This window comes from Rhinoderma darwinii, chromosome 4, assembly GCF_050947455.1.
Source record: "Rhinoderma darwinii isolate aRhiDar2 chromosome 4, aRhiDar2.hap1, whole genome shotgun sequence".
NCBI lineage: Eukaryota > Metazoa > Chordata > Amphibia > Anura > Rhinodermatidae > Rhinoderma > Rhinoderma darwinii.
In genome coordinates this window covers 196,086,245-196,112,811 of record NC_134690.1, presented here as the reverse complement: position 1 = coordinate 196,112,811, position 26,567 = coordinate 196,086,245, and the positions used below count along the sequence as shown (strand labels likewise).

Genomic DNA, 26,567 nt, shown 5'->3' with positions numbered 1-26,567 from the left:
AGGGGTGGTCTATATCTACAGGGGTGGGCTATATCTACAGGGGTGGGCTATATCTACACGGGTGGGCTATATACAGGGGTGGGCGATCTATGGAATACTATATACAGGGGTGGGCTATATCTACAGGGGGGCTATATACTATATAGTCCCCCCTGTAGCTATAGCCCACCCCTGTATATGGTGCTCCATAGATAGCCCACCCCAGTATATAGCACCCCCTGTAGATAGACACCCCCCGTAGATAAAGCCCCCCGCGTGTAGATAAAGCCCCCCGTAGATAAAGTCCCCCTTGTAGATAAAGCCCCCCCCCATGTAGACAAAGTCCCCCCCGTAGTTAAAGTCCCCCCGTAGATAAAGTCCCCCATAGATAAAGTCGTCCCCCCGTGTAGACAAAGTCCCCCTGTGTAGACAAAATCCACCCCCTTAGATAAAGCCCCCCCCCCCCGTGTAGACAAAGTCCCCCCCTAGATAAAGTCCCCCCATAGATAAATGCCCCCCCCCGTGTAGACAATGTCCCCCCTTAGATAAAGTTCCCCCCAGTAGATAAATGCCCCCCCCGTGTAGACAAAGTCCCCCCGTAGATAAAGCCCCTCTGTAGATAATGCCACACACTTTTATTACAATAAAAAAAATAGAAAAAAACTATTCAAACTCACCTTAATCCCGCTCACACGCCGTCCGCCAGCCATGGAGACCTTCCTTTCTTCTGCGCAGGTCTCCTTGGCGTTGAACGCAGCATCTATGAAAGGCGCTGATTGGCTGGGCAGGATGACTTTCCCTGTCACTCAGCGCCTTTCATTGATGGAAGCTTCACTGGTACAAAAGGTACCAGTCGCTTCACTGATGCAAAAGCGCTGAATAGCCAGCCACGGAACGTGTCCAGTCATTCATTGCTTCTAATTGTACCTGTGTCCTATAGACACAGGTACAATTATAGTGCAGGAGGAGGTGGCGCTGGCGCCCCCTCTAAGTTGCGCCCGGGGCACATGCCCCGCCTGCCCCCCCTTAGCTACGCCCCTGTATCTATCTATCTATCTATCTATCTATCTATCTATTTATCTATTATTATTAATCTGCCTGTGTACTGAGGTAGCAATGCTGACTTTGTCAATCAAGTAGAGCTCAGTTCATCATTTGGCATGATATGTAACATTGTCATATGTGTTTTTTTTTATAGACTGCAGTTAAGAGGTTTTTCTTGTTACAGAAAGTAATGGCACATCGCTAGGATATGCCTTCACTTTGTGATTGGTGGGAGTCTGAAATGCTGGAACTGCCACCGATCTTGAGAATGAAGTGGATGCCGCAAATGGGGCTGTGCTGCAATTCGCTGCACAGCGGCACTCCCGGCCACATGCAGCACAGTCCCATTTACTTTGAAGTTAACATACCTTAAGAAGGAACGGGATATTGATGGGTGCTGCCACACAAATTCATTGTGGTAATAAAATAATATAGTAAAAGCGAAGGCTTGAGAAAGCGTGTCTATGCGAAACAGCTGTTGCCTGTGAATCTGTGTACAACTCCGTCTCTCCCCCCCACTTCATTTTGAGCTATTAAACATACGAAAACGTCAGATTGGGTGAGTGCGGCTCTATTTCTTTCTTCACACATTGTGATACATATTAACTTTTCTTGCTGAGCCAGCACCTCCCTTGACATACAACGGAACAGTGTGTATGCTACCTAGGCAGTAATCTGCCAAACGTCCGGAGGACTATTCATTGCAACGGTGCCGACTTATTCTTTTTTGACTACTGCATAAATATTTAATAAAGGGAAAATGTACTACACATTTCGAAGTTGGTCCTAACTACTTCTTCAGGTAGAAAAGGTTAAACATAACTCATCCAAAGGTCAAAGGTCAACTGGAAATAAAATTAGCAGGGATATTAACCCCGTACCAACAGCCAATACGCCTTTTCACGGCGGCTGTTAAGGGTACTTATGCCAGAGCGCCGCCTTTTCACGGCGCTCTGACATTAGCCCGGCACGAGTGTCCTGTGCCGGCTAAGGCGGGTATTGGGCGGTCTAAAAACAGCCGGACACCTGCACTAACGGGTGGGATCGATTTCAACATTGACCTCACCCATTTAACCCCTTAGATGCGGTGCTTAATAGCTGGAGGGAGGGTGCTCCCTCTCTCACCCCATCGGAACCTTGCGATTGTAATCGCAGGGTGCCAATGTCTTATATGGCAGCTAGGGGCCTAACAAAGGCACCCAGGTCTGCCTGTAGTGAATGCCTGCTAAGCCATGCCTGAGGCATGACCTAACAGGTGCCAGTCAGTTTTACACTGACAGGGAATAATATGCTGCAATACAGAAGTATTGCAGTGTATTATAAAAGCGATCAGAAGATCGCATAGTGAAGTCCCCTAGTGGGACTAAAAATTAAGTTATAAAAAAAGTTTAATAATGTTAATAAATAATTAAAAATCCCAAATAAAAAAAATGAAAAACCCACTTTGTCCCTTATAAAATACTTTAATATGAAAAACAAAAATTAAAACATTATACATATTTGGTATCGCCACATCTGTAATGACCCCACCTATAAAGCGATTACGTTATTTAACCCGCACCGTGAACGCCATAAAAAATAAAAAAAACAATGCCAGAATTGCTGTTCTCTGTTCATCCTGCCTTCAAAAAAATTTGATAAAAAGTGATCAAAAAGTCGCATGTACTCCACAATGGTACCAATAAAATCTAGAAGTCATCCAGCAAAAAACAAAAAACAAAACATCATACAGCTGCATCGGTGTAAAAATAAAACAATTAGGGCTCTTGAAACATGGCGACACAAAAACAAATAATTTTGAAAAAAAAAGGGTTTTTACGGTGTAAAAGTAGTAAAACATATAAAAATTTATATAAATTTGGTATCGCCACAATAGTAATGACTCACTGAATAAAGTTATTATGTTATTTATAACACAAAATAAACGGTTTAAATCTAAGACGCAAAAAGTGACTAAATTAATGGTTTTTTTTTCCATTACCCGCCCTAAAAGTTAATAAAAGTTAATAAAATTTAAATCAATAAATTATATATATCCCAAAATGGTGCTATTTCAAAAATACAACTTGTCCCGCAAAAAACAAGACCTTATACAGCTATGTCAACGCAAAAATAAAAAAGTTATAGCTCTTGGAATGAGACGATGAAAAAACTCAAAAAGTAGCTTGGTTATTAAAGGGAACCTGTCACCAGCATTTTAGCTATCAAGCCAGCAATACCTTGTGAAAGTGGGTGGAAAATCATTGTTATCTAACCTATAAATAAGATATATAAAGAGTCAAATCTTCATTCGAAAAGAGTCCGATTTTCAGTGGTAGCTCATGAATAGATCAGACTCTTCCTTGCAGCGGGTTGTGTGCAATGATTAAATTGTAAGTTTTACCAAAACTAAAATGAAGACATAAGACTCAAAGCTAAAATCGGGGTCCAGTTGATGAGACTTCCACCGATTGCCTTCAGTTGTAAGGGTCACTTCCAAAGATTCATCAGTTACCTTCTTATAATACTGTACAGGCACTATGCTGGAGGTATGTTCAGGTAAGAGGAATATTCTCCTACCATTTCTAAGATTAAATTATGACTCACCAGAATTTAACTTTGTTTTTTCTTAAAATTTGAATTGAGTACAGTTCTAGGCATAGTAATGTTACCACACAGTTTTGGTCTTATGAATAGATGGAATACAGTGAAGGAAATAAGTATTTGATCCCTTGCTGATTTTGTAAGTTTGCCCACTGTCAAAGACATGAACAGTCTAGAATTTTTAGGCTAGGTTAATTTTACCAGTGAGAGATAGATTATATAAAATAAAAAAAAACTGAAAATCACATTGTCAAAATTATATATATTTATTTGCATTGTGCACAGAGAAATAAGTATTTGATCCTTTTGGCAAACAAGACTTAATACTTGGTGGCAAAACCCTTGTTGGCAAGCACAGCAGTCAGACGTTTTTTGTAGTTGATGATGAGGTTTGCACACATGTTAGATGGAATTTTGGCCCACTCCTCTTTGCAGATCATCTGTAAATCATTAAGATTTCGAGGCTGTCGCTTGGCAACTCGGATCTTCAGCTCCCTCCATAAGTTTTCGATGGGATTAAGGTCTGGAGACTGGCTAGGCCACTCCATGACCTTAATGTGCTTCTTTTTGAGCCACTCCTTTGTTGCCTTGGCTGTATGTTTCGGGTCATTGTCGTGCTGGAAGACCCAGCCACGAGCCATTTTTAATGTCCTGGTGGAGGGAAGGAGGTTGTCACTCAGGATTTGACGGTACATGGCTCCATCCATTCTCCCATTGATGCGGCGAAGTAGTCCTGTGCCCTTAGCAGAGAAACACCCCCCAAAACATAATGTTTCCACCTCCATGCTTGACAGTGGGGACAGTGTTCTTTGGGTCATAGGCAGCATTTCTCTTCCTCCAAACACGGCGAGTTGAGTTAATGCCAAAGAGCTCAATTTTAGTCTCATCTGACCACAGCACCTTCTCCCAATCACTCTCAGAATCATCCAGATGTTCATTTGCAAACTTCAGACGGGCCTGTACATGTGCCTTCTTGAGCAGGGGGACCTTGCGGGCACTGCAGGATTTTAATCCATTACGGCGTAATGTGTTACCAATGGTTTTCTTGGTGACTGTGGTCCCAGCTGCCTTGAGATCATTAACAAGTTCCCCCCGTGTAGTTTTCGGCTGAGCTCTCACCTTCCTCAGGATCAAGAATACTCCACGAGGTGAGATTTTGCATGGAGCCCCAGATCGATGTCGATTGACAGTCATTTTGTATGTCTTCCATTTTTTACTATTGCACCAACAGTTGTCTCCTTCTCACCCAGCGTCTTACTTATGGTTTTGTAGCCCATTCCAGCCTTGTGCAGGTCTATGATCTTGTCCCTGACATCCTTAGAAAGCTCTTTGGTCTTGCCCATGTTGCAGAGGATAGAGTCAGACTGATTAATTGAGTCTGTGGACAGGAGTCTTTTATACAGGTGACCATTTAAGACAGCTGTCTTTAATGCAGGCACCAAGTTGATTTGGAGCGTGTAACTGGTCTGGAGGAGGCTGAACTCTTAATGGTTGGTAGGGGATCAAATACTTATTTCTCTGTGCACAATGCAAATAAATATATATAATTTTGACTATGTGATTTTCTTTTTTTTTTTATATATATAATCTATCTCTAACTGGTAAAATTAACCTAGCCTAAAAATTCTAGACTGTTCATGACTTTGACAGTGGGCAAACTTACAAAATCAGCAAGGGGTCAAATACTTATTTCCTTCACTGTATGTCTGCCATAAAGAGAAGACTTCATGAGAGCAAATAAATAGGGTCATCCACAAGGTGCAAACCATTAATCAGCCTCAATAATAGCAAGGTTAGATTAGACTTTACCAAACACCATCTAAATTAGCCAGCCCAGCATTCTTTGGACAGATGAAACTAAGATCAACCTGTACCAGAATGATGGGGGGGGGGGGAGAAAGTATAGAGAAGGCTTAGAATGGCTCATGATCCAAAGCACACCACATCCTCTGTAAAACATGGTGGAGGCAGTGTGATGGCATGGGCATGCATGGCTGCCAAGGCTACTGGGTCACTAGTGTTTATTGATGATGTGACTGAAGACAGAGGCAGCCGGATGAATTCTGAAGTGTTCAGGGATATACTTTCTGCTCAGATTCAATTAAATGCAGCAAGGTTTATTGGACATCGCTTCACGGTACAGTTGGACAATGACCCAAAACATACTGCGAAAGCAACCCAGGAGTTTTTTAAGGCAAAGAAGTGGAATATTCTGCAATGTCCAAGTCAATCACTAGATCTCCACCCGATCGAGCATGCATTTCACTTGCATAAGACAAAACCTAAAGAGGCACTGTCACCAGATTATCAAATCCCTATCTCCTATTGCATGTGATCGGCGCTGCAATGTAGATAACAGTAACGTTTTGTTTTTTTTAAAAACGATCATTTTTGGCCAAGTTATGAGCAATTTTATATTTATGCAAATGAGCCTTTCTAATGGACAACTGGGCGTGTTTTCTCTTATTTCCAACTGGGCGTGTATTGTGTTTGTAACATCTAGGCGTGTTTACTTGTTTTACTAGCTGGGCGTTGTGAATAGAAGTGTATGATGCTGACATATGATGCTGACATACACTTCTGGTGGGGTCTCGGCATTCCTAGTGATATGGAAAAAATCTTTTACCTACTTAGTGACCTAGTTATCTCAACAGAGTGAGTTATTCTGGTGTACAGAAGAAACAGTTAAAAGAAAACTAAACAACACAATTCCCTTTGGTCCCCATCTATGTTCTGGGGAAATCTCGGATCACATTGATCTCCCTGCTGAAGCCTCAGTCTTTGAACGTAGATCGGCGCATGCGCAGAAAAGGAATTTAAATCTCTGCTCACAATAGGGAGTTCTCAATGCTGGTTGGCGGCAGTACGGCGCAAGCACGATATTCGGAGAAGAGTGTGGATGTCACACATCTACGTCAATCAAGGAAAGATTTTTATAAGTTATGCTGCTCTACGGGGTACAAACATGTCTGTACATGATGTAGAGCGTGATGGGACCACTTCATCTCATGACAGGTTCCCTTTAAGTGGATTTTCCCACTAATGAGATTTATGGAATATTAACAGAATATGCCATAAATGTCTGATAGGAAAGTGTCCCACCGGTGAAGAGGTGACCACTGGCCACAGCATCCTGGAGGAGACTGATAGCGGACATGGCAGTACAAACTTATTTATTTTCTTAATAAAACTAATAAAGTCATTCACATATGACAATACATTCCATCAAAATATAAATGGTAAAATAAAAAATTATTAAAAGTAAGATTTTTCAATTCAATACTCCCTAAAGCAAAAAGGGGGACTACGTTGGAAAAAATGGGACACCATGACCCAATTGTAAACAAAGCCCAAAATCAAAAAGAAGGCAGATCATTTGACTCCATGCAATTGGTTTTATTGAATGGAATATCTTGCTTATAATGAACAAAACTAAAAGTTATAGTCGACCACTGCCTTTGCATAGTGGCTTCCTACAGTATATGTAAAAATTTGAGGCTACTGCATTTATGTTAATTCAGATGCTGTATATTTGTTGTGTCCAGCAAACTATTGTCATATTTTACCACTGTATTTATATGATTAACTTTTACAATCTATAACATAAATTAATATTATTTCTTGAAACATTACATACCTTGTACATATTTTTAAAGTGATAACATTTATGTTTTCCATGTTGTCTTGTACAGTAACATCTAAATCAAAATAATCTTTACTTGCAGTAGATCTACGTGTTCTTTGGGAAACAGAGCTTCTCAAATTATAGATAATGTGAAGCTAAAAAATAAAGAAAAAGATACTCTTAAAGCACGGCCAGCTTTTAACAAGTAAGTAATGTACAAAGTTTATTGAAGTTCAGTAATACTTATATATAGGGTTCATGAACACAGGAAAGCCACATGCACAGACCTGAGCGATGACACACAGAGTCTCTGTGCGTCTGTATTACAGATATATAGGCACTCTGTGAACTGTATGGTAACTCTGTGCAAAACTGTATTTATTTTTAGAAGCAATATTTCTAGGTTAAGGCCCTTTTACATGGGCCAATAATCGGGCTAACGAACGCTTATATGTGTATGATCAGTCGATGAATGGAGAAACGCTCGTTCATCGGCTGATCGTATAGTTTGTGCAGCTTAAAATCTTTTCGTCGTCGGCAGCACATCTCCCTGTGTAGACAGGGAGATGTACTGCCGCCATGATGGAATTGTATGGGGACAAGCGCTCATCCTCATATATAGCTCCTTGTGAAGGGAGCAGAAAAGCACCGATCAACGAGCTGTCTTGATCGGCGCTCGTTTTAACGGCCGGTATTAAAGGACCCTTAGAATACCTATGTAACAAGGCATGAGATCTGTAAAAAAACTTCATGGTGCCTCTGTATAAAATTGAGCATAGATAGGGAAGTGCAGTATGGACTCATGACAGACTACCAATACCGTATTATGAATCTGTACTACCTAGATATGTAATAAAGGCATATGTATTAATCTTGTTTACAAACTGGTGTCTTTGTATATACTAAAAGCTTGTAGGTGTTATTGAAACACACTGTCTATGTTTGAGGCCTTCATGCCCTGAGCAAAATGTCACCTTTTGGAATGCTGCATTCTAAGGCCTTGTTCACAAAATGCAGATAAGCTGCAGATATTGCATGCATTTTTTAAGCCAAAACCAGAATTGGATCCAGCAGCGCAAACCTATAAGGCCTTTCTTTATATCTTTCCTTAGTTTGGTTCCGTTCCTGGTTATGTCTTAACTGTTTTGGAGAACTGTTACAGAAATCTCTCACAAGATTATTTAATGGGGCAGTCTTTCCACATGCTGAGGGTCCATCGTATTTGTAGGATCCAGTTTTGGCCATCTTGAAACCTGAAATTTCGACCTACTGTTGAAAAACGGTGAAATAGCAGGCCCCATAGAAAGCAACCCATGTGAGTATGATCTACCATTTAATTCTTAATAATATACACTGGGTACTGTTTATTTTTATTTTTATTCTAGCATTACTTTTTGTCTCAAAATGTTTCTTTCTATCTGCAAACCCCTTTAATGGTACACTTCAGACAAAACTTATATACTGGAGCAGATTTATTATTAAAAATATGCCAGAATTCGGGCTCAAATGAAGACAGATTATGACGACATTTATTAACTTTTTTAGACACTTTAAAAAAAAAATGCTTGACAAGGGGCGTGGCTTAATTGGAAATGGGGCTGGGAAAAAGGGGTGGCTTAAAATGTGACATTGTGCACCAAAAATGCGCCAAAATTTTGGCACAAAAAACTGGCGGAAACAAAGCCAATTTATGGGAGTATAAGGAAGAGAAACGTGTCTAATATGGCTAGCTAGACCCAACAAATTTATCATACAACATGTACCACTCTAATAAGTTTTAGACAGCATAAACTTAGACAAGGCAGTCAGAAGATGCGCTAAATTTATCAAAGTGGTGCACATCGCATGATAAATGTGGTGCATCTAGCTAGACACTTTTCTTTTCCTTATACCACCTATTAATTGGCTAAGTTCACAACAGTTTTTGCGCCAATTTTGGTGTGTGGTGTCACATTTTGAGCCATGTCCCTTTCCCAATAGACCACTCCCACTTGTCAGAAAAGTGGGTCTAAAACGGTTAATAAATGTGGCGTACAGCATGTACGCCAAAATTCTGGGTCAATTTACATAATAAATGTACCCCAATGTTTGCACTCTGCATCACTTATTCATACCATAAAATTTAGTTCTACGGCAACACAACAGTGTAATATATGACATGTGCTTCTACATAGTATTATTAGCAATGGAATTATAGCTAACACTCAAGAAAACTGCATAATTGGCAATCCAATCCTGGTTGAGAATAGGTGCTTAAAATAAAGCCAGCATGTTATGTTGCCCCATGGTGTTCTTTTGATTTTTCTCTCAGAACGTGCACCTAATGTGTTCAGTGCCCGTGTACACACACGTGCCCAGTAGCTCAGTCCCACCTTTGAGATTCTCTTGTACGTGGGTGATAGAGTGATAAGAATCGGTACACTAGAAGCAGCTTTTCCTCACTAGCTCTGGACACAGTGGAGCCAATGGAGGCAGACCACACAGCTGCTGTAGGGCCCGCGGCTTGAGGGGGCCCATGCCACCCGGCACAGTACATAAACTGAGGAAGCTGTGCATCTCTGTTCATAATGGGAAGGGGGATAGGTGAGTATAAGCTTTTTTTAAATTTGTTTAGGGGCACTATCTACAAGGGAATATGTGGCACTATCTACACAGGCTGCCGTCTGGTGGGTGGGCTTTTTGCTATAGGATGCTTGCTAGGCAGGATGTTTGCGGGCGGGGCTTGTAGCTTTGCATGTCCCCGTGCACTAACCTGGTTGGCCACACCATAGGGAGGCGGGGCAAACTAGAGGAGAAAGAATTGCTTGCTCCACCTCCTGTTCATTCGTGTGGCTGAAGAGTGTCTATCTGCTGCAGTCCTTACCCGCGTGACCCGCAGTTTAATGGTAAGGAGCTAGGAAGAAGACTGACTGTAAATTAATTACTAAGGCACTAGTTTCCACTAAATGACTGCCACCTCCCTGGCAATGTGACATGCTGGGTCAAAGTTTGAATAGAGCGGTGCATTCAGTGGTCGAGCATGAGCCCTGCAACTACATTCTATGTCTATGGGGCCGATGGAGACAGCCGAGTGCTGTACGTGGCTAATGACTTTGGAGTGGGAGGGCGCCCGCCCACTGTGGGCACCACTTTATTCAAACTTTGACCGTAGTGATGAGGAACTAGGGGCAAGGGACCCCAATTGTAGTGATAAGTGGGGCCAAGTCAACTTAACACTTAAGGCCCTTTTATACAGGCTAATAAATCGGGCAAACAAGCCTTCATATGAACGCTTGTTTCCGCCCATTGCCCTGTGTTAAAAGGGCAATGATCAGCCGATGAACAAGCAAACGCTTGTTCATCGGCTGATCGTATTGTTAATGCAGCAGAAAATACTATCGTTGTCAGCAGCACATCTCTCTGTGTAAACAGGGAGACGGGCTGCCGGCATGATGGAAATGTATGAGGTTGAGTGGTCATAGTAATGATTGCTTGTCCCCATCCATTACTGTTCATAGCTCCTTGTAAAAGGAGCAAACCAGTGCCGATCAATGAGCTGTTTCGTTGACTGGCGCTCGTTGTTAAGGCCAAAATTGGCCGGTGTAAAAGGACCCTTAGTTATCTAACTCAAACCATTCCTGAACAATGTTTGCAGCGTGTGTGTCCTCCCAGTAACCAGGCCTTTATTGTTTTCTCTCATTATGACTCTTTTATTTTTTTGCTAAAAATAAAAATACTGACATTGTATTAAGTGTTAGGCTCATTATTACGATAACATACTTAAAGGATTAAAATGTAAACAGGGTGAGATTTTGGCTTTCATCATAAGTGGGAATAGTGAGGGGGCCCCAAGCTGAAATTTGGCACCAGGGCCCATAAGCCTTTAACTACACCCCTGTCTACAGGGAGCTATGTGTGGCACTATCTACAAGGGGTGTGTGTGGCACTATCTACAAGGGGTGTGTGTGGCACTATCTACAAGGAAGGGTGGGCCATATCTACAAGGGAAGTGTGTGTGGCACTATCTACAAGGGGGGTGTGGTACTATCTACAAGGTGGTATGTGCCATTATCCACAGGGGGTGTGGCACTATCTACAGGGAATGTGTGTGGCACTATCTACAAGGGGTGTGGCACTTTCTACAGGGGTTGTGTGTGGCACTATCTACAAGGGGGGCAGGCCATATCTACAAGGGAAGCGTGTGTGGCACTATCTACAAGGGGGGTGTGGTACTATCTACAAGTGGGTGGGTGTGGCACTATCTACAAGGTGGTATGTGGCATTATCCACAGGGGGTGTGGCACTATCTACAGGGAATGTGTGTGACACTATCTACAAGGGGTGTGGCACTTTCTACAGGGGTTGTGTGTGGCACTATCTACAAAAAGGGTGCATGGCACTATCTACAAGGGAAGTTTGTGTGGCACTATCTAAAATGGGGGTGAGGTACTATATACAAGTGTGTGTGTGTGTGTGTGTGTGGCACTACCTACAAGGCGGTATGTGGCATTATCTACAGGGGTTGTGGCACTATCTACAGGGAATGTGTGTGCCACTATCTACAGAGGGGGTGATGGCACTATTTACAGGGGGTTTGGCACTATCTACAAGTGATGGCAATATTGACAGGGGGCTTTGTGTGGCACTTTCTAGAGGTGACTGTGTGTGGCACTATCTATAGGGGGCTGTGTGTGGCACTATCTATAGGGGGCTGTGTGTGGCACTATCTATAGGGGGGCTGTGTGTGGCACTATCTATAGGGGGCTGTGTGTGGCACTATCTACAGGGGGCTGTGTGTGGCACTATCTACAAGGGACTGTGTGTGGCACTATCTACAAGGGACTGTGTGTGGCGCTATCTACAGGCGGTTTTGTGTGGCAATATCTAAAGGGGCAATAGCTACATGGTGAAGTGTGTAGCACTATATACAAGGGGCTGTGTGGCATTATCTACAAGGCATGTGTTTGACACTATCTACAAGGGGTTTGTGTGGCACTATCTACAGGGGGCTGTGTTTGCAAATATCTAGAGGTGGCTGTGTGTGGCAGTTTCTAGAGGGGGCTGTGTGTGGCACTATCTATGGGGGGTTTTGTGGGGCAATATCTACAGAGTGCACTGTGTGGGGTACACTCTACAGGGCGATAGATGATCTACCCCCACAGGTACCCCTCTATTTTATGGATCCCATTAATATAGATCTACCACAATACTATATTAATGGGATCTCATAAAAAAGGGACGGGCAGGGGGGTGCATGCAGGTATAGCTGTAACATAACGAAAGAGGCTATACTCACCCCTCTCCTTTACACTTTAAGGGTATGTTCACACGCTGCGTCAAAAACGGCTGAAAATTATGCAGCTGTTATCAGAGAAAACAGCCTCTGATTTTCAGTAGTTTTTGAAGCTGAAAACATTCAGGCATTTTTTGGAGCTGTTTTTCTATTGACACAATGAAAAACAACTTCAAAAACGACTCAAGAAGTGACATACTACTTCTTTTTAAGGGCCGTTTTTTTACACGCCGTCTTTTAAAATTGCGGCGTAAAAAGAAGCCCCATCTGAACGAAACTCAGTTTTTCAAATTAAATTCAATGGGCAGATATTTGTAAGTATCCAGCTACAGCAATTCGGGCGTATTTCGGGGCGTTAATGCCCTAAAATACGCCTGAACACACAGCGTGTGAACATACCCTAAAGGTTAGCAAGAACACATGGAAACAAGTCCTTCCTGTCCCAGTGCTTTGAGTTTCAGGTAAGTTTTTTTTTATTAGCTATTATGACTATGAAATAGCATAATTAAGTGCTAAAATTTTTTTTTAACATATCAGTGCTTCACTGTTTGTTACAATTTTTATAAACATGTATCTAAAAGTTAATAAAACTACACTTGGTGGCATTTCTGTATTTTTATATTGCATGCAGAAGTGGAAAATGTTCATTGTTGGGAGCACAGGGTTTGTGGGGGTGGGGTAGTTGATTGTGGGGGAGGGAGGTGGGCCTGTCAATAGTTTGCTGTGGGGCCCAGTTTTTCCTAGTTACGCCCCTGTCTGGATACATTAAATAGACATTATGAGAGAGAATCAAAAGAACACCAGTGGGCACCATAACAAGTCTAGACACAAGAAAAAGTTTTAAACTCCTTAAGGACATAGCTACAGTATTTTGGGACTTGAGGACACAGCGATTTATAAAAAATTGTCATCACTGCTTGTCGAGAGCCATAACTTGAATTTTTCCGTTGATATAGGCATATGAGGGATTTTTTTTTTGTAGGACGAGTTGTATTTTTTCTTGGCATCATTGTGGAGTACAAATAATGTATTGAAAATTTTTTCGGGAAGTGGAAAAAAACACAGCAATTTTGCCATTGTTTTTAGGGATTTTTTTAATGGCATTAACTATAAGTATATCATGACATGTTATGCTTTTCTGAAGTCAATATAATTACAGCAATATCAAATTTATATTTTTTTATGTTTTACTACTTTTGCGCAATTAATTTTTTTTTTAATAAAATAATTTGTTTTTGTGTCACCATATTCTGCGAGCTCTAATTTTTTTTTTACCATCTACAGAGCAGGAGGTCTTATTTTTTGCGAGACGTGTTTTTTTCAATTGTACCATTTTTTGGTACATATAACATTAACTTTCATTCCTTTCTTTGGAAGGGGGATGAACTAAAAAAAGCATTTTGTTTTTACCAGGATAAATAATGTGCTTATTCTAAAGTACGGGTTCTTACGGATGCGAAAATATCAATTATGTGTACTTTTTTTTAATATTTGTATTTTTTAGAAAATAAAACAAAGGGAACAGGGTTTTTTGTTTTACTTTGACCTAATAGGCATACAGACATGCTAGACCTGGGAGCATTCTTTAGGTCGCTGGCTGCCATGGCAACTCATAGGCACCCTGCAATCATGTCGATGGGTTGACAGAGGAAGCCCCCTCTCTCCGTTTAACTACTTAGGTGTCTCTTATCAATTAGTAATATACAGCTGATATCTGCTGCAAATGGTGCGGGCACAGTTTCTGTGTGCGAACCATCCCTGCACCATACATTTACGCCACTTGGCGCTAACTACATTGTGACAGCGCCGTAAATGTATGACAAATTTTGCCAAGGCGTTAAAATCATGTAATTGTAGAGTTCTCTCAAATGAAAGTAAAGCTATTCTCATTAAACATAATACTATTTTAATAGGTAATAGAGGGCAACATCTATCTGTGTAAATTAATGGCTATGCCTATCAGTTTAAATCAACAGACACCAGACTTTGGGAGATCTTGGGGGGACTTTGCAACAGCCTTCTTATTGCATGGATTTCTGATTGATTTACAGAGACTTTGAAAATTAAACCTATTGAGGAATTCTTGGAGCTAACCCAATAAACCAGGCTGCTTATGAATGTGTTCTCTTCACTGAAACCTGGTCAAGATCCCCCCCCCGCCCACCCATGAGAAAGAAGAACCAAGCAATCTACAGGGCGTTAAGCAGTGTGCAGGAATGGTAAAGGATTTCTGAGTTACCTTTACCATTCTTGACACCAATGTTTCCAAAAGAATGCCACTAAGCTTCTCAGTATGCCAGTCTCAGACGCCCCCCTTTAATGTCTGAGCTAGCCACAGATGCCCCATTACAGTCTGCAGCAACCACAGATGCCACAAGTACAGTCTATAACACTTACATGTGCCCCTGTTAGTGCCTGAGCTGTAACAAATACACAGAAATAACACATATATAGAAAATGATGAAAGCACAGTTATTTATGTAGAAACAATTTACCTGCAATATGGCAAATCCAACTCCCTCAGCATGAATTGTAATATTAATATCTCGCCCAATGGCAATCTGAAATTCAAAAAATCTTTCATTGTCAGTCTAACTCAAAAATGGAATCCAGGTCACCACTGTAGGCAGCCAATATTATATAGAAACAACATGTTAGATCCACTAGCCAATCAAAACATTTCAAGTTTGTATATCTGTTTTTTCTTTATTACAAACATATAAAATTATTATATTACCTGTTTACTTTGAAGCATTATATAATTCTCAGAATTTATTCTGAAACTTGGGGAATCTTTCTGGTTCTCTTCCACTGAGATGTGCAGGGCTGGTTTGCTAACTGTGTACTTAGATGCAAAGGAGGACATTGCTTGCAGAGCTACTACAGTATCCTGTAAAAAATGGACACTGTTATTGTATGCTGTTATCCCAATTGGGCAATTAATCCCTTCATGGCAAGGCATTGTATTTCATGTTTAGTTTTAATACATTCCCAATCTGTTATTTATTAGACTAATGTATTATGATAGATCTGATAAAGGTTAAGGGTGTCTGTACATGCAGCTGCCATGCTGTAGTAGTGCACAGCTGCGAACCACACTGCAAAACGGTATACCGTTTGACAGCGTATTGCTGCATTTTGTGATGCGGTTTTCAGGTGCCCATACACATGACAGTCAGCAGAACCCGCTGATTTTGTCGGGATTGGCCGACCAACTGACTATCTAATGTGAATGGGGGTTTCCCCTACTTTCTCCAACGGAAGATTTAAGGAAAATGAAGGATCACGCATGTTGGATTTTAACATGCCCGATCCTTTGTTCCAGCAGGAGATGAGCTTCCGCCAGAAGTGTTTGGCAGAGACTTATTCCATTCTCCCCATTGAATACACATGCCGAGTTGAACATGCATGTGTCTACAAGAGTTAGGGGGAAAAACTGTCGGCCAAACCAGTTTTTAACAGACAGCTATATGAAGAGTATGGGTAGATTTTGGCTAAAAAAAAAACCTGCAACAAGCACTGTATCAAAAACTACATGTGTGAATCCAGCCTTACATCTTGATAAACCATCCCCAGTGTGTTTAGGTGGACTCACTACTGAAAGTGACTATAAAGTAATGAATTACCAATAAAATAATGAATTATTAATAAAATATCAATTACGTTTTATTAAATTAACTTTTTGATTTTTATCATGTATTTATTTTGCGTATGTCTATGCACATCATTTACATATTGTGATTGTTTTACCAATATTAAAGCCCCATGTAAGTAAATTTTTTGTAAAACAATCCATTAAATCGATACCTAAATAAATGGATAAACACAATACTAGTATGTTTAGATTAGAAAGCTCACAAATGGATAAATATAATTCAATTTTGTGAAAAAGTGCATGCCTGCAATGTGATATGAGTATTATTTTTTTTTAAAACAGTCCGAATTTTTATATCAAAATTTAATAACTAACCTGAGTCGAAGAATATCCTCCAAGGTGGTTCCTTTGTTGGCTTAACCATTTCATTACTGCTACCCCCTCGGAAACTCGATTCTGTATTACATGCGACAATAGGACATAGGATGCTACTTCTATATCCACAGAACTTGGTTGCCACCAGCCTGGTGCTCTTTGAATGTTAGACTTCCAGAACCTTAAATCACCTGTAGTTGTAGGGTATCTATCATTAAAAACTGTTTTGTGTGATTTGTGTTTCAATATTTATTTATTAAAAAAGTTAAATATGAACATACGTCCATGTATAGACACACATATCCAAAGTCTTGATTTATACACACTCAATATATATACGCTAGGATATTTATCCCTCTTATATGACCAAAATATATAATAACAGATTTAAATTCAAACTCAAAACAGGTAGTAGGTGAGGACATTACAATGTTACATTATATTGCATTTATAATGTCGTACAATAGCATATAAGAGAAAAAAATATTTTTCCAAAGGATATACAGTAGCACCTTACATATATATATAAGTGAAACAATGTCCCTCTCTGTCTGCATTCTCTCCAGCATAAAGGCAGTGAACCTAATAGAACATGTTGTAAACCCACTGGGTTCAAATACCATCTGAATTGGACCTTCCTGATAGTTACCACATGATTTGGACACTTGTGCGGGTGTATTTCAAACTTCAAACAGGGTTTCTATGGGTGAAGATTGGCATAAATCTATGCATAAATCATTTTACAATGATATAATAAATATAATTTTTAATCTATGAGGTTTATTGAGGGTTATATTTTTAAATAACTTACATTATGATCCACCTAAATTTCATCTGTATATATGAAACCATAAATATATGAATCATTTTTATCCATAAGCTCCATAGGGCCAAGTGCCATAATACCGACATATTGTGGGACGCGTGACCATGAGATGCCATAAGTGTTTGGTTTATCTCTGTGGGTTTAATTTAAGGAGTCTTTTGAAGGTTTAATCGGTTTCATTTAGTCAAATCAAGGTTACTAGCCTCTATGCATGCACACATATAAATGTACATAAAACAGTGGCTGAATGGATGTGTGTATGCAGAGAATAATAGCATACTTCTGCAACAAATTCTGATTACAAGTATATTACATAAGATACGTCAAAGTTCTCAGTTATTTTATAAAATAATAAATCCCCTTTTGGCTGGTATTGACAAGACACACAGTATGACTGTAATTGCAGGGTTAAACTGTTAAGATTTAAAACTTTTTAATATTTCACATTTTTACCACATTTATATCTAACCATGATTTTAAAAAAATAATAAAAAAAATAAAGTTACCATTGTGCTCTGCCCGACGGTTCAGAATGTCCAGACCTTCCTTAGCTTTATTTCTTCCAACCAATGATAATGCATATGTCACAAGACTGAGGGTGTAGTTATCTGAGATGACTTCATTCATTTGAGACTCCAAGTAATTTGTAGCAGCTGTTATTTGAGAAGAATTCTAGAGGGATGAAAAACATTTGTTTTAAATCAAAAAGTATAAAAGAAATCCAATTTCACTGGAACTAGCACATGGAGTTTTCATTTACTTAAATACATTTTATATGACTTGTTTTACTATAGTGGTGGTTGAATAAAACTCTCCTATGCAAGGGATCAATTTTCTTTGATGTAAAGCCAACAATGGCATATAAAATGCATCATTTATAGTGCACAAAAAGTACTATGGCATGGGGTTTTCTTGTACCTATAAACACAAATTTAGAAATTGTGGCGTCAGATGTAGATGAAAAGATGGAGAGTATTTATCCACTGATTACAGTCATGACTCAAAATATTCAATTCAATAATTATAATATAAGCAAACATATACAATAGATTCATGTATAATGCAAGGAACATTTTCTTATATCGCTCTGTCTGCAGAAGCTTTTGTTGCCTTTCATACCTGTTCTGAACATGAGTAGGTTGAGCTATAGTGATCAGCAATAGTGATCGGCAATGTTGGAATCAGAAGCATTTATGGCCACAACACCCAGACCTCCAGCAGTGCAAGTTAACCAAACTTTAATGACCAGAAAACCTCTACAGCAATCCAAGTTCATTGCAGTTGAACCACGAGAAGTCAGGGTGTTGTAGTGGTAATGTAAACTCTAAAATGTTTTATGTCTGTGTAAAAGCAGCCTTAGGCTATGTTCACACGGGGTATTTTGCCGAGTTTTTTGACGCGGAGACCGCGTCGCAAAACTCGGCAAAAACAGCCCGAGAACGCCTCCCATTTATTTCAATGGGAGGCGTCGGCGTCTTTTTCCCGCGAGCAGTAAAACTGCCTCGCGGGAAAAAGAAGCGACATGCCCTATCTTCGGGCGCTTCCGCCTCTGACCTCCCATTGACTTCAATGGGAGGCAGGAGAAACCGTATTTCTCGCTGTTTTATGCCCGCGGCGCTCAATGGCCGCGGGCGAAAAACGGCGCGATAATTGCCGCGAAATGGGCGTGCAGGGAGAGGAATATCTGCCTCAAAGTTCCAAACTGAATTTTGAGGCAGATATTCCTCCCCCAAAATACTCTGTGTGAACATTAGAGTTCTTTTCTGAACAAGTCATGGAATTGCTTATGTAAGTGCATGATCAGGAAATATCTCAGAGCAGTCATGAGAATCTCACTGTGGTTATCATTTATGTGAACATGCAGCTGTCCCTCATAAGGGACTCTGATTTACTTTCATAAGGGCAATCTGACTTTCTTAAAGGGTAACTAAACTTTTTAAAAACTGTTGACATGTCATAGTGACATGTGAGAAGTTTTGATCGGTGGGGGTCCGAGCACTAGAACCCCCACCGATCGGGTGAGCGCTGTGCTGCTTCGTTTCTGATCGACTTTCCTCGAGAAGCCGAGCGAGCGATGTACGGACTCATAGACTTTCTATTGAGCCCGAATACCACTTGCACGGCTTTGCAAGAAAAGCCAAACTGGAATGAAGCAGCACAACGCTCACCCGAGCGCTTTTGCCGATTCTTTTTTTAGCGATTGGTGGGGGGTCTCAGTGCTCGGACCCCCACCGATCAAAACTTCTGACATGTCACTATGGCATGTCAAACGTTGTAATAATCTTTATTTTTTTAGAGCGCCAACATATTCTGTAGCTTTTTACAATTCAGAGGGAAAACCGCCCTGTGAAGCCCTGCTTGGAAGAGTTTATAATCTATGAGGAAAAATTGGTGACACAAAATGTAAAAAGTGCTTGTTTTGTACAATAGTCCAGTCATTTAATATAAAAATAGGATAGTACACATAAAGCTGCATGAGCCAGTCACCCAGCCAGTATCTGTGTATGCATAGATTATAAAGTGCATCAGGGTGCAAGGAGTATAGGAGATACTGCTGAAAGGGGTCAGATTCTGAGGACTAATGAAATTGGGGGAAAAGGAAAGGAGTTAGATTAGGGAATGTGATAGGTCTGCCTAAAAAGATGTGTTGCTGAAAATGAATCTGATTGTCCAGGATAGCGCATTCCAGAGAGAAGTGACGGGCTCAGGTTAGAGGCATCAGTGTAGCAGTTGGAAAGAGGGGAGAGTTTAGTGACGGGAAGATCGATGATTTAGGCCGGGTTGACATGTAGCGTAAACACTGCAGATTTTTCTCAACAGATTAAATTGACGAAAATCCGCACCAGTTTGGTGCAGTTTTTCAGCAAGAATTCCCTGCGGCGCCCAGGGCGGATACGCTGTGTACTTTCATGCAGCGTATCCGCCCTGTGTGAACATACCCTTACCGTTTTCAAGACGAGAATGAATCAGAGCAACAATAAGATGTGAATTTTTGGCGTTATATATGCCCGTTTTAATATAAAGATTGCTGTAGTAAAATGCACCTAATTTATTAAGAGGCACACGCCACTTAATAAATTAGGCTTACCTCTAGCTGTCCGTGCACCAGAAAGGGAAATGTACGCCAGCGATGAGGTGTAAATTATAGTGAATTTCTCGGGACGTGGTGATCTGGCCACTTTCATTAAGCTCCAGACCATTTTTTTAAGTGGTTCTGGAGATGTTTTTGAGGTGTAGGTGACTTGAGCGTGCAAGTGATTGAATATAAGGAAAGAATATGAGTTAAACATGACCCCATGACAGTGGCCGTACTGCCTAAGAGTTACGGTAAGAGGTATATAATTAGGTGTTATCAGTGTAGAGATGGTACTGGAAGCCAAATATACTGATAGTTTGCGCAATAGGGGCTGTGTAGAGAGAATAGAGTAGAGAACCTACATGTAGGATTGATCCCTGAAGAATAACAACCGTGAGAAGAAGAGGTGAGGAAGTAGTGCCAGAAAATTATACACTGAAGGAGCGGTCATGGTGACTAGTTTTAATGGGGCACTGTGGCGCTGCCAATGTTCAGCCAAGTCAAGGGGTAGGCATGCAAACACACAGGCATTTTTAGGTTTCATGTTTTTTTTTCTTAATATTTTTTTTTAACAAGAGCAGAGATAATCCGCTGCTAAAATATAATCCTGTTTTTGGAGAAAGAATATATAACTAGAGAAAAAAGTCACAAAAACAACATTGGAAAACAGCTCTTCGTGTGTGTGTGTGTGTGTGTGTGTGTGTGTGTGTGTGTGTGTGTGTGTGTGTGTGTGTGTGTGTGTGTGTGTGTGTGTGTGTGTGTGTGTGTGTGTGTGTGTGTGTGTGTGTGTGTGTGTGTGTGTGTGTGTGTGTGTGTGTGTGTGTTTGCCTACCTCCTGACATGGCTTGGATTAACATGATGTGTGGTCTTCCGATGGTGTCAAGGGCTTGCAGGTTGATCACCACTGATTTGAACAATTAAATATACAACTGAAGCTATTTTCAAGAGAATGTATTAACAAAGTTTTGCAAAAATATTTAACTTCTCACAAAACTTCGCTTTGCTAAGCTTTGTGGGACAGACTGTGGTCAAAAGTGTTAAAATGGTACCCAGGAAACTCAATCTGCATATTAGGTATTACACATGCAAACAATGTGTAAAGCATATTTCGAACACTACTCGGTGAATTTGCCTACTTAGTAATTGATCTTCCTCCAAAGAGAGAACAAAGGCGTTAAGAACACTTGCAGGCTTGGGAAGGCAGACATCCTTGTGAGGCATGACTTTGGAATCACCACAAACTATTTTAAAAGAAAATGTTCTTCTGCTGACCTATAAAAAACTAATTTCTCATTAAAATCAATGGAAAGGTTGCTGCAATTGGGCTTCTCATTGAAAGATCAATTAGGCACAAGCCCACGATCCATAAAACTGATGATTTTAGGACCGTGATAATAATTTTAGCTGTCATGACTGCAAGCAGGTTTACCAACATTTAGTAAGCAATGTTAATCACAAAAAGGCTTTCTTTCATCACAGATAACACGTATGCGTAGCTTTCATGATGTCGACTTATTGCATAGTAGGTTCCCAGCAGTAATTGGATTGAATAAACTGAGTTTCTTAGAAAATGTTCTTGTTACAATGAATGTTACTTGGAAACATTAGAAGGTTGAATCATAAAGAATGTTCATGACGCTGGAGTATTAAGGTTTTGTGGTTATTTTCCAGCATTACAATCAGTTGGTGAGCATTGAATTGCCCTTGTAATGTATCCAGAATGTTTGGTTACTTTGGAGCAGCAAGAATGTATTCTCAACACTTTTCAAACAAGTCGTTACCATGTGAGCTGTGTCTTCCCCAAGTCCCCATTTTTATAAGCCGTGTTTTCAATTGAAATGTCAACTTTGTTTTGAAACTATTACAAAATTGCATCATTGGAGAAAATCACACATAAATTGTGCTATTATGAGCTAGCCATCATGGTATGAAGCAGATTACTTCATAGTATTTTAAAGGTCTTAAGTGGAGGAATACCCTGTTCTCCACATGGAACTGTTTTAACTATGACCTAAGAGTTATTATATGATTTTGATTTTGTCAATAAATACACAGACCATGAGCATATTATCAATGCAATAATGCATGTTCTGCCATAATTGCGTTGAATAGAATAGTGGCTGCTGAGTGCAAGGTAAAGATGTCTATATATCTTTATAGTTCAGTTTGTCTGATACAGAGATCCAAATGCCCTGCAAAGATAGGGATTTAAAATATAACATGCTGGCTGCCTGCAGGTGGCACTAGAGAGGGCATATGAGCTTACTGCATACCATTTATACATTTAACTCAATAATAAACTAGTATGCAGAAAACTTCTAAACACCCCATCCCTTTATGGGCAGTTGCAAGCAGTCAGCAACTTGTATTTTAGAAAGTTCTGAGTTCTGACACCTATAAAGATACTGTATATTAAGAATTTAATCGGCACAAAAAAGTCTGGGAAGTGTTACAAGGCCACTGCTTTCTTTGTGCCTCAACCAAACTGCAATCATTATCTTGAAATGGAGAATACTTAGAACAGTATAGAATATTTCCAGGATAGGTCATCAATATCTGATCGGTGGGGATTCTACTCCCGGCACACCGCTGATCATCTGTTTTGAAGGGGCTGCGGCGCTCTTATGAGCGCTGCTCCCCCGTCATTAGGGCCACTACTCGTACTGTGAATCACCAATAACACTTGTAGAGGCGGTTCACAGTATTACAGCCTACTTTCATTCACTTGAAGGAATGAAAATGAAGCAGCTCTCGTATATACTGTATTACAGCTGACACCCTGCTCTAACGTCCGGGATCGCAATAACTCTGGTTCCTGCCATTTAACCACTTAGATGCCACAGCACCAATAGTACATCTGCAACATTGTGTACTAAGAAAGACATAGTAGAGCTTGAATGGTTTCAAAAGCGGAAAAAAAAACAAAGTAATAAATGGAAATAAGACGGCTGATGGGTGACATAACTTTGTATAAATATACCAAAGGTCAATACAGAGATCTCTCTCAAGATCTATTTATACAGAGGACAGTAACCCTACACATAGAGGAAAGAATTTTATAACCAACATAGACGGGGATTCTTTACTGTAAGGGTATTGAGACTATGGAACTCCTTGCTAGCGGTAGATGTCATGATGAATTCATTAAAACAGTTCAGAGGGTGTTTAGTTGCCTTTCTTTAGTGTAATAATATCACAAGTTATGATTAACAGATTTCTGGAGATGGGTTGTGGATCCATTAAATTATTTTGATTGCCATATTTGTAGCCCTAAGATGAGGAAAATAGTTTTTTTGTCTGAAGTGTGTTTCTGCCTTCCTCTTGATAAAAATTGCAGGATAAAAGGCTGAACTGAATGGACGAATGTCTTTTTCAGCCTTACAAGCGGTTACTATGTTTACCTTTATTGTTACTAAAGCTCTAGTCCAACAAACCTAGACATTGGGGACAATCATGTATGCAGCACACATTATTATTTCAGGTTTGGTGGGTTTTGTGGTTTTTACACTTTGGTTGAGAAATTTATGTAAATTATATTTGTGTTGTTTTTTTTTTATTTGTCAAAAGGCCTGCATGGAATACCATAGGTTTTTAGCAAAGTATCAGAAATCTATTTTGAATATGCTCTTTTTTTAAGTAGAATTTCTAGTTTTAGAATATATATAGGTTGATGGACAAGTGGACCTAGACAAGTGGTGTATACATCATGTATACATGTGCTAAGCATGCTGTTCATTTGGTTTTGGAACTTTGCATCTGTGAAAGAAATGTATCTACCAAGCATTATTCTTGCCACATAATTGCTGTACATTTGATCAGTGATTTGCATATAGAGAAATCCTGGAAGGAGACTGGATCCCAGATAGACACTTAAAGTACTGCATTTAGAACATTTTGTGGCAAGGAGCAGGGGCGTAACTAGGAAAGACTGGGCCCCATAGCAAACTTTTGACAGGAGCCCCCCCTCCCCTGGGTGTCACACAACCCCCCCCTTGTAGATAGTGCCTTTTTTACAACCCCCCTGTAGATAACGCCATACAGCCCCCCCATTAGATAACGCCATACAGCCCCCTCTGTAGATAACGCCATACAGACCCCCTGTAGATAACGCCATACAGCCCCCTTTGTAGATATCTACAGAGGGGGCTGTATGGCGTTCTCTACAGTGGGGGCTGTATGGCGTTCTCTACAGTGGGTTCTGTATGGCGTTCTCTACGGTGGAGGCTGTATGGCGTTCTCTACAGTGGGGGCTGTATGGCGCTATCTACAGAGGGGGCTGTATGGCGTTTTCTACAGTGGGGGCTGTATGGCGTTATCTACAGAGGGGGCTAACGCCATACACCCCCCACTGTAGAGAAATTTTTCTGAATTTAAATGTATCTGCTTGTAAGTCAGACAGTAATACCACACAAAATAGTTACTAGTTCACATTTACCGTATGTCTGCTATATGTTGGCATCATTTTCTGAACATTCTTTTATTTTTCTAGGATGTTACAAGGCTTAGAACATAAGCAATTTGTCATATTTTGAAGAAAATCTTAAAACCTTCTTTTTTAGGTATCAGTTCAGTTCTGAAGTGGCTTTCAGTGCCTTCTATATTAGAAACACCACATTTTAAAAACTAGACCCCTCTAAGTATTCAAAACAGCATTTAGAAAGTTTCCTAACCCTTAAGGCATTTCACAAGAATTGAAAGCAAAGTAGAGGTGAAGTTTACAAATGTCTTTTTTTTGTCAAAAAATCTTTTTTTTTATTGCATTTTTTTCTTTAAAACAGAAGAAGGTTTTACCAGAGAAATCCAATTCAATATTTATTGCCCAGATTCTGCAGTTTTTAGAAATATCCCACATGTGGCCCTAGTGTGGTAATGGTCTGAAGTACCGGCTTCAGAAGCAAAGGAGCACCTAGTTGATTTTGATGCCTCTTTTTTATTAGGCACCATGTCCGGTTTGAAGAGGTCTTGTAGTGCCAAAATAGCGGAAACCCCCCAAAAGTGACCGTATTTGGCAAACTACACCCCTCGAGGAACTTATCGAGGGGTAAAGTGAGCATTTAGACCCCACAGGTTTTTTGCTGCATTTTATGGAATTAGGCTGTGCAATTGAAAATCAAAATTTTCCGATAAAAGTTACAAATTTTTAATCTCTACAAGGAATAAAGGAGAAAAAGCACCCCAACATTTGTAAAGCAATTTCTCCCGATTACGGCAATACCCCATATGTGGTAATAAATTGCTGGTTGGACAAACGGCAGAGCTCAGAACGGCAGGAGCGCTATTTGGCATGTAGATTTTGCTGGATTAGTTTCTGGGCGCCATGTCGCATTTGTAGAGCTTCTGAGGCACCAGTACCGGGGAAACCTCTTAAAAGTTACTCCATTTTGGAAACTAGATCCCTTAAGGAATTCATTGTAGTTTTCATGGGGTGCATGCAACTTTTTGATCAGTTTTTATTCAATTTTTTATGAGGCGTGCAGACTAAAAGTCAGCAATTCTACTATAGTTATTTATTGTATTTTTTTTGTACAGCGGTTACCGTGCGCTATAAATGACAATATTCACTTTATTTTACTGGTCAATATGATTACGGCGATACTATATGTTTATAGTTTTTTTATGTCTCACGGTGTTTGAACAATAAAATACTTTTTCTAAAAAATAATTAACTTTTTGTGTTACCTTATTCTAAGAGCCATTACTTTTTTTATTTTTCCATCAAGAAAGCCGTGTGAGGGCTTGTTATTTGTGTAACGAATTGTAGTTTCGACCAGTACCATTTTTAGGTACATGCAACGTTTTGATCTCTTTTTATTCAATTTTTTGGGAAGTGAAGAGACCAAAAAATTGTGATCCTGGTATCGTTCATTATTATTTTCTTTGCATCTTGGATGCAGCTATACCAATTGTATCGTTTTATTTTTTTTATTTTATTTTTTTAATAATGAAGGACTGATAAGGAAAAAAGGGGGATTTTTCCAACTTTTTATTTTGTCCCACTAGGGGACTTGAAGGCAGGAGGCCCTGATCGCAATTCTAATACACTGCACTACATGCATACTCGCTGAGAACAAGCATAGTGGGTGATGACTTTGTCAGGACCCACTAGGCTTCTGTAGATGGCATAGCCGGAGGCCATTGTTAGGCCTCCAGTTGCCAAAGCAACCATCGGCGCCCGCTATCATGTAGCAGGAC

At 40.1% G+C, this 26,567-nt stretch overlaps 1 protein-coding gene across 1 annotated transcript in view; it reads right to left on the bottom strand.

Annotated features, from left to right (window-relative positions):
* The window catches only part of CD109 (CD109 molecule), a 203,979-nt gene that overhangs the window by 14,063 nt on the left and 163,349 nt on the right, over window positions 1-26,567 (bottom strand). Inside the window, exons 26-30 of the mRNA XM_075862035.1 lie at window positions 17,806-17,971; window positions 16,474-16,664; window positions 15,241-15,393; window positions 14,999-15,064; window positions 7,244-7,386 (exon numbers count right to left, since the gene is read on the bottom strand). Of these exons, the coding sequence (XP_075718150.1) occupies window positions 7,244-7,386; window positions 14,999-15,064; window positions 15,241-15,393; window positions 16,474-16,664; window positions 17,806-17,971 (719 nt within the window). The remainder of the gene's footprint in view (window positions 1-7,243; window positions 7,387-14,998; window positions 15,065-15,240; window positions 15,394-16,473; window positions 16,665-17,805; window positions 17,972-26,567) is intronic.